Source organism: Phascolarctos cinereus, unplaced genomic scaffold, assembly GCF_003287225.1.
Source record: "Phascolarctos cinereus isolate Bilbo 61053 unplaced genomic scaffold, phaCin_HiC Scaffold_4;HRSCAF=312, whole genome shotgun sequence".
Classification (NCBI taxonomy): domain Eukaryota; kingdom Metazoa; phylum Chordata; class Mammalia; order Diprotodontia; family Phascolarctidae; genus Phascolarctos; species Phascolarctos cinereus.
Window position 1 is genome coordinate 713,075,512 of NW_027555847.1, and position 13,568 is coordinate 713,089,079.

A 13,568-nucleotide genomic window follows, 5' to 3' on the forward strand; every position below is an offset into this window, starting at 1 on the left:
AAATGTTAGCTATTTATTATTATTTTTTGTTTTTTTGCTAGGCAGTGGGGTTAAATGACTTGCCCAGGGTCACACAGCTAGTGTCAAGTGTCTGAGGCTGCATTTGAACTCAGGTCCTTCTGACTTCAGGGCCAGTACTCTATCCACTGTGCCACCCAGCTGCCCCACTATTCATTATTGTTATTATGATTAATGTCTGTAGAACATCCATTTGGAAATGTTTTATTCACTGTTGAATATGTGAAACTACAGCCCAAAATAAAGACTGAGGCAGCATATAGATTTGGGAGTTGACCATATGGAGATGGTGGTTAAATCCCTGGGAAATGGTCTTGTGGTGCATTGGGGAAAATGTGCTAGGTGTAGAGTCAGGGGATCTGAATTTGAATCCTGGTTCTGACTTTGTTTTTCTTTGTGACATTGGACAAATTACATTGCTTTTCTGATCCTCACTTTTATCATCTGTAAAATGAGGAATTTGGGTGAGATGGCATTTAGCATCTGTCCCAGATCCAAATCTGTGATCCTAAATTTGGGGAGAGAGAGAGAGAGAGGAGAGAGAGAGAGAGAGAGAGAGACAGAGAGAGACAGAGAGAGACAGAGAGAGACAGAGAGAGACAGAGAGAGAGAGGAAGAAGAAGGAGGAGGAGGAGGAGGAGAAAGGGAGAGAAGAGAGTGTTGAGAAACGAAAAACAGAGGGCCCAGGATCAAGCATTGAGGCACCCCCGCACATGATTGGGCAGGGCATACGTGATGAGCCAGCAGAGGGTACTGAGGAATGGCTGGATGAGTGGCAGGCGAGAAGAAAGTGTCCCAGCGGAGGGCTTGGTCAAGGGTGTCAGACAGTGCAGGGAGCAGAGCCCCATGCGTCTGTAATGAAGACATCACTGGTGACCTCAGACCGGAGAGTTTCCATCTGACGAGGTCAGACCCTGAAGAGAGGAGGGGAAGTGAGAGAAGCAAATGTAGACAGATTTTTTTCCTGGGGTTTGGCTGTGAGGGTGGAGGAGGGCAATGGACTGGCAGTCTGAGGGGAGGAGAGGCTGTGGCAAAGGGCCGGGCTGGCTTGGTTGGTTACTTGTTAGTTTTTAAAGTAGGGCAGTGGCTTGGGTGGTTGGTAGGCAGCAGTGAGGCCTAATAGGAAACAGTGGAACATTGGAAGGAGCACTTAGGCCAGCTGGACTTCTTCCCAGCTTGGTCACTGAATAGATTGACTGACTGTCCTTACTGACTTGGGACAGGACATCTTTTTGCACTTCAGTTTCCTTCTTTGTAAAGAAGAGAGTTGGGCCAAATGATCTCTAATGTCCTCTCTAGCTCTAACATTCTATTTAATCTCTCAAGACCTCAGTTTCCTCATCTGTAAAGTGCAAAAAATAAAGCCTTGGCTTTCTCCCTGTCACGGTTCTTGTGAAAGAGAGTGAATGTAAGATAATCCAGTACTTTAAAGAACATTTTGTGCTGACCGGATGCTGAATGTAGCCTTGAATATTGTAGCAGATTGGTTTTACCCAGTGCTATTGGGAAACGATTGTTATGGAGGCAGCGAAGGTATGCAGTGGAGTCAGGCCTCACATACTTCCTGGCTGTGTGACCTCGAGCAAGTCACTTTGTTTGCATCACATTCCCCATCTGTGAAACGGGGATATTGACAACACCTCCCTTCCTGTGTGCTGAGGATTAAACATGGTGATAATTGGAAAGTGCTTAGTACAGTGCCTGGCACATAGGAGGTGCTACATAAAAGTCATTATGATGATATTATGATAATAACATTTGAAATCCAGGAACCAGGTCAAATGTTAGTGGGGAATATTTAACAAAATAAATAAAAATACAACAAAACATAATGTTCATATGTAGTTCCTATGTGGTTTCCTAAGTCAGTGTGTCAGCCAGAGGGATCCTTTATGTAGGGTTTAGTGGCATAATTTCTGTCTGAGTTTGACACTACTGCTCTAAGAAACTGTCTCATAACCATGAGTTGCAAAGAAGGGGCCAGCTTGAATGACAACGGGGGTGGAGGCTCTTCCCAGTTCTCTTTGGGGAGCAGGCCCAGTGCCAATGACTCCTCATTTCCCAGTGGGCTTCGGCATGTCACCAGGCTCCTGCCTGCTCACTCTCTTTCCTGTTGCTTCCAGACTCTCTACCATTCCTCGGTAAGCTCTCCTCATTCTAGGTTCATTCAAACAAAATTGATCACCAAGTCAAGAGTTTGGTAGCTGTTCTTTCCCAACCTCTAGGACACTCTTTGCCCTCCCTCCCTCCCTCCCTTCCTTCCTCCCTTCCTCCCTTCCTTCCTCCCTTCCTCCCTTCCTCCCTTCCTTCCTCCCTTCCTCCCTTCCTCCCTTCCTTCCTCCCTCCCTCCCTTCTTTCCTTCCTTCCTTCCTTTCTCCCTCCCTTCCTTCCTTCCTCCCTCCCTTCTTCCTTCCTTCCTTCCTCCCTTCCTTCCTTCCTCCCTCCCTTCCTTCCTTCCTCCCTCCCTTCTTCCCTTCCTCCCTTCCTCCCTCCCTTCCTTCCTCCCTTCCTCCTTTCCTCCCTTCCTCCTTCCTCCCTCTCCTCCCTCCCTCCCTCCCTCCCTCCCTTCCTTCCTTCCTTCCTTCCTTCCTTCCTTCCTTCCTTCCTTCCTTCCTTCCTTCCTTCCTTCCTTCCTTCCTTCCTTCCTTCCTTCCTTCCTTCCTTCCTCCCTGCCAGGCTCAGCCATTCTTCCCCAACTTCTGCCCTCCTACTAGGAGATTTCTGCTTCCATGGCAGTGATACACTCTAACACCCCAACTGCACGGTTCCTCAGCCTCTTCTTCCCTCATGATGTTCTCTGCCAGCTCGCCTCTGCTTCACACACAGACTTATATCTTTGATCCTGCCATCATCCATAAGTATTTTTCTTTCATGTCCATGACCTCCAAAATTCCTTTATCTAATCACACTCTTGTCATTCCACCATTCTTTCTGCCATACAGCCCCTAGCTCCATCCTTTATCTTCCCCTTGACCCCCAGTCCCTCCGTTCCTCAATTCTTTCCCCTGCTCTGGCACCTCTGCCCATCCCTATTTTGACTCCTTGGTGAACCAGTTCACCTCTACACTGTCCTAGTCTTTCAGGTCATTTGCCCTCATGGTTAATTGCCAGTCTTGTGTTGCAGAGCCTTAGCCTTGAGTGACTCCCACTGTGTGCTGCCTTTGCTCCTATTGTGTGCTGCTGAAAGAAGCTGGAGAAAATGATGAACCTGTGCTGACTGGGTCCCCTGCCGATTGAGGGCATATCTTCTCAGCTGGGCTCTCATTGTGGGCAAGGCTTTGATGTGTCCTGATTGAGTCACATTCCTACTCGCGTCCCTCCTCACACCTCCCTCTTTCTCAAATGAGAACCTTGCTTCGTATTTTGTTTAAAAAATGGAGACAGTTCCCTCCTCTCTCCTTCATTTCACCCCACTTAGCTGCCCCTCCCCACTGTCTCCTCTGCCCCATCTTTTATGGACAAGTGGGTTTTCTCCTTGCCAAGCAGATCCCTCAGCAGTCCATGTTGCTGCTCCTTTTCCTCTGTTTCTTCTGAACTCTCGGTGGTCTGGCTTCCGACCTCATCTGGCCACTGAAACTGATCTCTCCAATGTTGCCAGTGACCTCTTACTTGCCACATCCCATGGCCTTTACTCAGTCTTCTTCTTGACCTCTCTGCAGCCTTGGACCTGTCCATCACCCTCTTCTGTTTGATCTTCTCTTCTCTCTCCCCTGGTTGTTCTCGCCTGCCTGTGTGACTGGCCCTTCTTACTCTCCTCTGCTGGATCTTCATTCAGGTCATGCCCACACACCGAGGGTGGCCCCCCAGGTTCTGGCCTGGCCCCTCTTCCCTTCTGCCTTGGCCATTTTTCACTTGGTGTTCTCAGTTCCCATGGATTCTGTTATTCTCTTTTTGCCAGTTTTTCTCAGTGATTGGTCTGCTCCTTTCCTCCCCACGTGTCAGCTGCTCACCTGCCATGTGTCCGTAGGGAAGTCCTTCAGCCTCTTAGAGTCTCAGAATTGTCTTGGGATGATAAAGTGGGCACACTTCATACCTCCCAGGGTAGATGTTTGATAAGTGCTTTGCAAACCTGACAGCACTCTAGGAAGACAAATAATTATTTTCAAGGGGCAGTGACTTCATATTTCAAGACTGTCAATGTCAATATAATTTCCAAGATGTTTTGCCATGACTTTACTAATTATTCTTTGCAATAATTCTTTTGAGATAGGTTAGTATACATTGTACCTCTCTCTGTCTTACAGCCAAGTGTCATGAAGCATAAAGAGACAAATGATTTGTTAGGTTTATGTAGTATTATGAAAGCAACAGGTTCAGCCTGAGGCAAACTCCTCACCTGTCTATGATGCCCTTGTGTGTCCCTTCCTGCAGCCTTCTTTCTAAGCCTTACATTTCCCGTTCCCTGTCCACAGGTGCCCAATACTTCAGGGATCCCACGCTGCCCAGGCGTCCTCTCAGACGAAGTGGCCCCTCTGTCAAAATAATATTTCTTCATTCTTTTCCTTCCCTTTTCCTCTTCCCCTCCCATCAAAACCCTCCATCCTTCAGTGTGGAAGATCTCAGATAGGCTGTAAGAGAAAAGCAATCATGGAGAACATTAATTGGTGAATGATTTTCTAAACTTGTGATTCTCTCTGTTTTCAAATTAAAGGATAAAGTTCGTCCACTCGAATTTCTAGAGGATTGTGTTTACCTTTTTTTTTTAAATTAGTATGAAACTTTCTTTAATTCCCATTACATGGTTTCTATATAAATCTTACCTTCAGTTGCAATACTGAGATAAAAACCTAAAAGCCAGGACTGTATCTCTTAGCTTGTATACAAAGCAGCTATTTTATATTATTTCACTTCTTTAGAGGTATTTTACAGGCCCAAGACTTCACTTAGTTGATAGATTAAAGAATGGTAAAACTGGAAGGGTGTTTGGTTCAGCCTTCTCATTTTAGAGGTGGGGAAACTGAGGCCCAGGTACAGTTGTTGAGTGAAGAGCTGGCATTAGGTTCCCAGTTTCCTTGGTTCCTATTCTTATCCCAGAGCTCTATCCTTGAACTGAAGGGGTTGTATTTACTTTTGATCCTAGGATTTTTTCCCCTCAAAATTCAGTTTATTTTCCTAAGAATATGCTTCCCTGTTGTTTTTCAGTATCCGGAATTTAATGCAGAAGTATCTTAATGAGAGAGGTGAATTAACATTTGACAAGATTTTCAATCAGAAAATTGGTGAGTTCTACACTGCATGCTTTCATTTCAGTAGTGATGGTTGTTATGATAGCAAAGTAATTATGAATGTACAATTTAATATTTTATATCTGATATTGAAAAGAAGGGAGATGTTTCTAGTAAAAAAATATGTCCATTGTGAAGCTTTATTTGCTGATCATTAGAATGAGGGGGTCCATCGAGCAGAGAACAGTGGAAAGGCCACAAGACTCGGGGTCTGGTTTGAGGCCTGTCTTGCCGTTTATGAGTTGTGGACCCTCAATTTCTCTGAGCCCCAGCCTTTTCATCTTTAAAATGGGAATAATAATGCCTGCTTGACTGATCTCATCCAGTGCTTGAGAGGATCAGATGAGAATATGTATGAAATCAATTTGTTAGACAGATGTCCCTGGCTAAGGGAAGACAGCAGCAGCAGCAGTAATAGCAATTAGCTACTTAGAGTAGCCTCTGAGAAAACACAGATTCACTCCCAGGGGACTTATTGGAGCAGTCTCTGCAAGTTTCCCTGGAGGGTCCTTTGGCCAGTACAAAAGGGTACAGTAGGTGAATTCTTTGGACTATGGGAGTAGTCGCTTAGCAGCCAAAAAGGAGGTTCTTTCCCTCTTGAAAAATTTGTTGTGTTAGCCAGTGAGGACTCAGCTGCCCCGAGGACTCCGTCCCTTGATGGAATTTTCAGTTTCCCTTCTTCCTTGTACCTTCATCCCTCTTAGGGGGCTAGAATCCCTTCTGGGGAACACGACCTCTGTCTTGGAGCTCTGTAGGTGACGGAGACATAGAAAGAGCCCCAGGCTCAGAGTCAGAGGACAGGGGTTCGTGTTCAAGCCCACTTCATGTGTGACTTTGAGTAAGGCGTGTTACCTAGGCCTCACTTCCCTCATCTGTAATATTGTTCTTGATAAAAATAGAGAGCCCCCTTTGGGCACAATGCAGAAGAAATTGCTCTGTCCATTTTTTTAATCAAGAAAACTTTGGCTCTTATTGGACTCACCCCACTTATGTGGACAACATACAAGTTTTGTTAAATATACAAAATAAAATCCTTTGTGTCTATGCCACTAATAATAAGGACTCTTATCCTGTAACACGGGCAGTTCTGCTATGTTAGCCAGATATAGGCAGCACTGTTTGCCCACTGGCATGGCAGGTGTTGATTTTGGCCAGGGATGATGCATAATTATTGGTTCCTGGTTGTCTAGTAGTTAATTCATGGCAAACTTATGAAAAGGGAATGTGAGTAGCATCAGGCACGTACAAAAGCAAGATGGAGAAACAGGGAATCATGGGCTCATTTGTCTCAGAAGGTGACAGCTGACATGTTTGCTTGGAGGTAAACGTCAGTAGGACTGACTGGACAAATTGTCTCCTGGTTGCTATTTCCCCCCCCCCCCCATTCCCAGAAAACAAATGGTGCTTTTCAGACATGTTATAATTCCCTGAATGGTAGTTTATTCTCAGTCAGGCAGGGATCATTTGTCCTCTGTCTCTTTTACTTAGCATGACAGCCACCAGAACTGTCATGCCACCTTCCTTGAAATGATGAATGTGCTGATTCTGGGGCTCTTGGCGTGCTGACCTTTACCGATCTCGGGAGCACTCTCCAGGCCTAGCTGACAGTCCAGCTTCCTGAAACCCTGCCTTTGCCTTTCATGAATAGTGACTTGCCACCAGTGCTGACTTTACATGGATTGCTGCAGACCTTGGCTTTCATGAAGGTCTCTACAGATAAAGAGATCATCAAATAATGAGGCTCAGCACAGCTTCTCTAAAGCTCTTCCCCATCCTGGTTCCTCTTTCCCCATGTTATTATGGAGTTGAGTGTTTCAGTATTAATTCAGTCCTCGTCACTAGTTGGAAGATGACTAATGGAGAATGCTGTATGAGTGGCCAGTTAATAAGAATACGGATGAAGAGGATGAAGAATTTTTAGAGTCTTTGGGGCCCAGCATAAAGAACTAGGTCAGGTGCCAAGGTGGAAAGACTTGGGGGCATGTCTAGTGATTGGCAAAAATAATCTGTCACCTGTTGCAGCTTATGTGAGAGCATGAAACGCGTTGGCACAGGAAGGCCAGTACTGTCAGAGAGCGGGGGGCAGAAGAGGGCAAGCCCATCCGCACTGTTCAGAGGCTTTTTATCCTTAGCTGCACAGGGAAGACGTAACTGATTTTTAAAAAAAATTCATTAGCTTATTTATTTTTAGTTTTCAGCATTCATATTCACAAGATTTTGAGTTCCACATTTTCTCCCCATCTCATCCCTCCCCCAACCCCAAGACAGCGTGTATTCTGAATACTCTTTCCCCTAATCTGCCCTCCCTTCTATCTCCCCTCCTTCTCTTATCCTCTTCGCTTTCTCTTTTTCTATAGGACAGGATAGATTTCTGTACCCCATTGCCTGTATATCTTGTTTCCCAGGTGCATGTGAAAACAATTTTTTAACATTTGTTTTTAAAACTTTGGGTTCCAAATTTTCTCCCTTCCTCCCTCCCCTCCCACCCTCATTGAGAAGGCAAGCAACTTGATACAGGTATACTTGTGTAGTCATGCAAAAGTCTTCCATAGTTGTCATGCTGTGGAAAACTAACTGTATTTCCCTTTATCCTATCCCAATCTCCATTTACCTATTCTCTCTTTTGACCCTGTCCCTCCTCAGAAGTGTTTACTTCTGATTATCCCTTTTCCCAGTCTGTCCTCTCCTCTATCATCCCCCCACTCTCTTATCCCCTTCCCCCCTATTTTCTTGTCGGGTAAGATTGCTTTACGTACCCAACTGAGTGTGTATTATTCCCTCCTTAAGCCAAATCCGATGAGAATAAGATTCACTCATTCCCTCTCACCTTCCCCCACTTCCCCTCCACTGTCAAAGCCTTTTCTTGACTGTTTTATGTGAAATAATTTACCCCATTCTACCTCTCCCTTTCTTTTTCTCCTGGTATAATTCTCTCTCATCCCTTAATTTTGTTCTCTAGATATCACCCATTCATCTTCAACTCATCCTGTGCCCTCTATCTGTCAATCTATCTATACATATAATTTTTTTTCCCCTCCAACTACCCTAATACTGACAAAGGTTTCATGAGTTACAAATATCATCCTTCCATGTAGGAATGGTAAGTCCCTTATGATTTCTCTTTCCTATTTACCTCTTTATGCTTCTCTTGAGTCTTGTATTTGAAAGTCAAATTTTCTATTCAGTTCTGGTCTTTTCATCAAGAATGCTTGAAAGTCCTCTATTTCACTGAATGTCTCCATATACTCAGTTTTGCTGAGTAGGTGATTCTTGGCTGTAATCCTATCTCCTTTGCCCTCCAGAATATCATATTCCAAGCCCTGCAGTCTCTTAATGTAGAAGCTGCTAAATCTTGTGTTATCCTGATTGTGTTTCCACAATACTTGAATTGTTCCTTGACCTGGGAACTCTGGAATTTGACTACAGTATCCCCAGGAATTTTCCTTTGGTGATCTCTTTCAGGAGGAGATCAGTGGATTCTTCCAATTTCTATTTTACCCTCTGGTTCTGAAATATCAGGGCAGTTTTCCTTGATAATTTCTTGAAAGATGATGTCTAGGCTCTTTTTTTGATTGTGTCTTTCAGATAGTCCAATAATTTTTAAGTTCTCTCTCCTGGATCTATTTTCCAGGTCAGTTGTTTTTCCAATGAGATATTTCACATTGAAGACAATTTCATTCTTTTGGTTTTGTTTTGCAATGTCTTGGTTTCTCATAAAACCATTACCTTCCATTTGCTTCATTCCAATTTTTAAGGAAGTATTTTCTTCAGTGAGCTTTTGGACTTCCTTTTCCATTTGGCCAATTCTACTTTTTAAGGTATTCTTCTCCTCAGTGGCTTTTTGGACCTCTTTTGCCTTTTGGGTTAGGCTATTTTTTAAGGTTTTATTTTCTTCAGTATTTTTTTAGATGTCCTTTAGCAAGCTGTTGACTTTTTTTTCATGATTTTCTTGCATCACTCTCATTTCTCCTCCCAGTTTTTCCTCTACTTCTCCTAGTTGCTTCTCAAAATCCTTTTTGAGCTCTTCCATGGCCTGGAATTGATTCATATTTTTCTTGGAGGCTTTGGATGTAGGAGTTTTGACTTTGTTGTCTTCTGGTTGTATGTTTTGATCTTCTTTGTCACCAAAGAAAGATTCTGTGGTCTGACTTTTTTTGCATAGTTTGCTCATAATCTCAGCTAATTACTTGAGTTTTATACTCTTTGTTAAGATAGGGGTTTACTTCCAGTGTGGAGAATGTACTGTCCCAAGCTTCAGGGGTTTTGTGCAGCTGTTTTCAGAGATACTTCTAGGGACCTGTAAGTTTTCAGTTCTTCCAAGGTGGTATGATCAAGGGTGAGGTGTTTATTCCTTTCCTGGCCTGCGCTGTGGTCTGTGAGTGACCACAAGCACTCTTTTCTGCCTTGGAATTGTGAGGAGGATTCACTCTTCACAGCCACTACAAGCTCTACCACACCAACATTCCTCCTCACCCTAGGGTTAATACCTAGAACTGTGACCCATATCTAAGCACAGGCAAAGCAAGGGAATCCTGCCTCAGCACCAGCAAAGAGATCCCTGCCATCCCCCTATGATCAGCCACTTGATTCCCCCTCAGTCTGTGGGCTGGAAGTTCAGGAAGCAGCCACCACCCTGGGACCGAGCTTTTCTCTCACCCTGGTCACAGACTTTTCCTACTGACCTTCTAAGTTGTCTTTGGCATTTGTGGGTTGAGAAGTCTGGAAACCACCACAGCTGCCCATGGTTCAGTCCTCTGAGGGCTGCTCTAGGTTCACTGAGGCCTGGTCTTTGCCTATGCACCCACACTGAACTGTGTTTCTCTCCCAGCCCAGTGTGATAGACCTTTCCAATCAATCATCCAAGTTGTCTTGGGCTGGAAATTCATTTTACTCTGTCTTTTTGTGGGTTCTACTTCTCTAGAATTTGTTTAGAGCCATTTTTTACAGGTATTTGGAGGGGTTTATGGGAGAGCTCAAGCAAGTCACTGCTTTTACTCTGCCATCTTAGCTCCACCCTCCCATAACTGATTTCTTAAAAAAAAGACAAAGGTTAGATTTCTGTTACACTAGTTGTGGCTTCTTCTATTTTGTTCTTTGAATTTTAATGCTCAAAGTTCGTTCAACGTTCAGCAAACATTGAGTTCTAACAACGTGCCCAGCATGTGCTTGGCCCTGAGTGCAAAGAAAGGCAACAATGTGGTGTTTGTCCTCAATTCTAGGCCCCCATTCTACCGGAGGAGCAATGTGCAGGCACCTGTGTGCATACTACATACACATATACACGTGCACATGCACACATGTGCATGTGTACACACACACACAGTGTGTGAATGGGAAGAAATCCTAGAGGGAAGGCACTGGGGTGGGGGAGGGCACCAGATGGAGACAGGCCTAGTGCTGGGGGTGGGATTGGAAGCCGAGGTGAGGAGGGAGAGCCTTCCAGGCCAGTCCTAGAAGATGGAGCAACAGCAGGGAAGAGCAGGGGCCCCTGTCCACTGCTGGTCCAAGCTAATATGGCGGGAGGAGACTGGCAGGGCGGAAAGGAACCAGGCTGTGAAATGGGTACAGCTAAATGTGACAGGTGGGAGGAAGGGTTGTGGGAAAGTGCGTAGAGAGAGAGAGGTCTTTAATGGAAGAGAAGGACATCGGCAGATCGCGGTGAGGAAGGTGCTGTTCAGGCGTGGGAAGGCTGGCTCACAAAAACCAAGGAACGCCCATCTGTTGAGATCAGTTACTTTGGGGTGTGCTTGGTCATCTGACCTGAAAGCAAAACTGAATATGCTGCAGAGAGAGAAGCTCAGCGTGATATAAAATAGAGCCTGTCTTTAAAGCCAGCATTTGGTGCGGGGAAAATGCCTGGCTTTGGCGTCTGGAGCAGGTTTTCTGTTTACCTCTGCGTGGCCTGTAAAATGAAGAGGTGGGCCATCTCTGGGGTCCCCACCAGCTCACAAGCCGAGGGTCGGGTATTTTTCCCCAGGGCTGCATTTCATAGACCTGTCTAATATGTTACAACCAGTGTGATTCTCTCCAGCTCCTCTTTTAATTCTTCTCCTTATCAGCCTAGTACCAGGCTGCACCTGATTGCAGGCACTGTTTCCTTTTTCTTCTTTTCTTCTATCATTACTCCATGTCTTTTTTGTGTGTGATGAGAACCCAGTGCAGATCACCTCTGGTTTCTGATCTCAGTTCCCCGTTGCATCTCCCTTACAGGCACAGGCATGTGCTCCTTTGTTGGGCAGTTCCTGCACAGGGCTTCAGGGAATTGGACATCAATCATTGGTGCGTACACGAAGCTCATGTCAGGGTCTGAAGCTTGATGTAGCCCAAAGGGAGCTGGATTCGGTTTTGGCAGATGAGAAGAAGGCAAACAGATCATGAGGGGAGGCGGAGTGCAGGATGCATGTGTCATGCTGGCAGGCACTGTGTGACCTTTGCAGTGTGTGAGGAGCTCCTGGCTGCCTCGGATGCTTATCCCCTCTGTAGATGAATGGATGGAGGAAGAGTGTGAGTGAAAGCATGAGAGGTAGAAATGGGGAGGATTTCAGGTTAAAGTTAGAGATTCAGGGAGCATCCTCCAGGGAGCGACAGCCTGGCAGTTGCTTCTGAGGAAGCTGGAGCCTCAGCTCCTGAAAACCCAGAAAAGGAGTTTCTTTTAGCCAGAGTCCTTGACACTGTCACATGCTTCAATATCAGAAACTGTTTTTATCTGTTGAAGTGACTTTAAAGAAGTTGCATCACTATACATCTTGCTATGGCAGAAACACATTGAATGTGTTTCTTGTAAAGACATAGTTGAATATAACCTGAATCCAAAATTCCATGTGCCTTTGATGGAAAACCTGATGGTGCACCTGTGACTGTTATCCCGACTTTACTCCTGATTGTTTTCTTTTTCTCTCTTTTTCCAGTGTTTCCCTCATTGCACTTGCTTTGCCTTTCTGCCTCATCTCCTTCTTCCTCTCATTCTTGTCTTTCTGTAAACTCCTCCTCCTTTCTCTCTCCTTTGGTACCTTTTTTTTTTGGGGGTGGGGGAAGAAGCCATGATGGTACAATTAATCAACAAGCATCTACTGAGCACCTACTTTGTGTCGAGCACAGTGCTGGCCACAAGAGATAAAGACAAAAAATTAATATTCTCTGTTTTTTTTTCTTTTCTTTTTTTAAATTTTGTTAATTTATTTTGATTTATCAATAATCACTTCCATATGCTTTTGAGTTGAAAATTTTTCTCCCCTTCTTCCCCTCCCCCTCCCAAGATGGTGCACAATCTGATATAGGCTTTACATTTGCATACCCATTAAACATACTTTCACATTAGTGAAGTCGTAAGTAAAAATTAAAACCAATAAGAGGAACCATCAGAAAGATGAAACAAAACTCAACAGAAGGTAAAGATGAGTGATAGTGATTCGACTTCCATAGTTCTTTCTTTGGATGTGGGCAGCATTTTCCATCCCAAGGCTTCTGGAGATGTCTTAGATCCTTGTAATGCTGAGAAGGTTTCAGTTTAACAATCTTAGTCATTGCATAGCATGGCTGTTATTGTGTACAAAGTCCTCTTCGTTCTGCTCACTTCACTCAGCATCAGACCATATAAGACTTTCCAGGTTTTTCTGAAGTTAGCCTGTTTATCATTTCTTATAGCACAATAGTATTCCATTACATTCATGTACCACAATTTGCTCAGCCATTCCCCAATGGATGGGCATCCTCTCAATTTCCAATTCTTTGCCACCACAAAAAGACCTGCCATGAGTATTTTTGTACATGTGGGTCCTTTTCCCATTTGTTTGATCTCTTTGGGGTATAACCCTAGAAGTGCTATTGCTGGATCAAAGGGTATGCACATTTTTGTAGCCCTTTGGGCATAGTTCCAAATTGTTCTCCAAAATGGTTGGATCATTTCACAACTCCACCAACAATGTATTAGTGTTCCAATTTTCCCACATTTTCTCCAACATTTATCATTTTCCTGTTTTGTCATGTTGTCTAATCTGATAGGTGTGATGTGGTACCTCAGAGTTGTTTTGATTTGCATTCTCTAATCAATAATGATTTAGAGCATTTTTTCATATGACTATAGATGGCTTTAATTTCTTCATCTGAGAACTGTCTGTTCATATCCTTTGACCATTTATCAATTGGGGAATGGCTTGTGTTCTTATAAATTTGTCTTAATTCTCTATATATTTTAGAAATGAGGCCCTTATCAGAGAGACTGGTTGTAAAAATTCTTTCCCAATTTTCTACCTTCCTTCTAATCTTAGTTGCATTGGCTTTCTTTGTGCAAAAACTTTTCAATTTAATGTAATCAAAATTATCCAT

The 13,568-nt window shown here is 44.1% G+C and overlaps 1 protein-coding gene across 6 annotated transcripts in view; it reads left to right on the forward strand.

The window, feature by feature from the left end:
• GRK3 (G protein-coupled receptor kinase 3) overlaps positions 1 to 13,568 on the forward strand; it is a 180,258-nt gene that overhangs the window by 39,376 nt on the left and 127,314 nt on the right. For 5 of the 6 annotated variants that reach the window (XM_020996593.2, XM_020996594.2, XM_078154394.1 and 2 more), the window contains one exon: positions 5,161 to 5,237. The exons of the other annotated variant lie outside the window; for it this stretch is intronic. In XM_020996593.2, the coding sequence (XP_020852252.1) occupies positions 5,161 to 5,237 (77 nt within the window). The remainder of the gene's footprint in view (positions 1 to 5,160; positions 5,238 to 13,568) is intronic. 6 annotated transcript variants of the gene reach the window in all.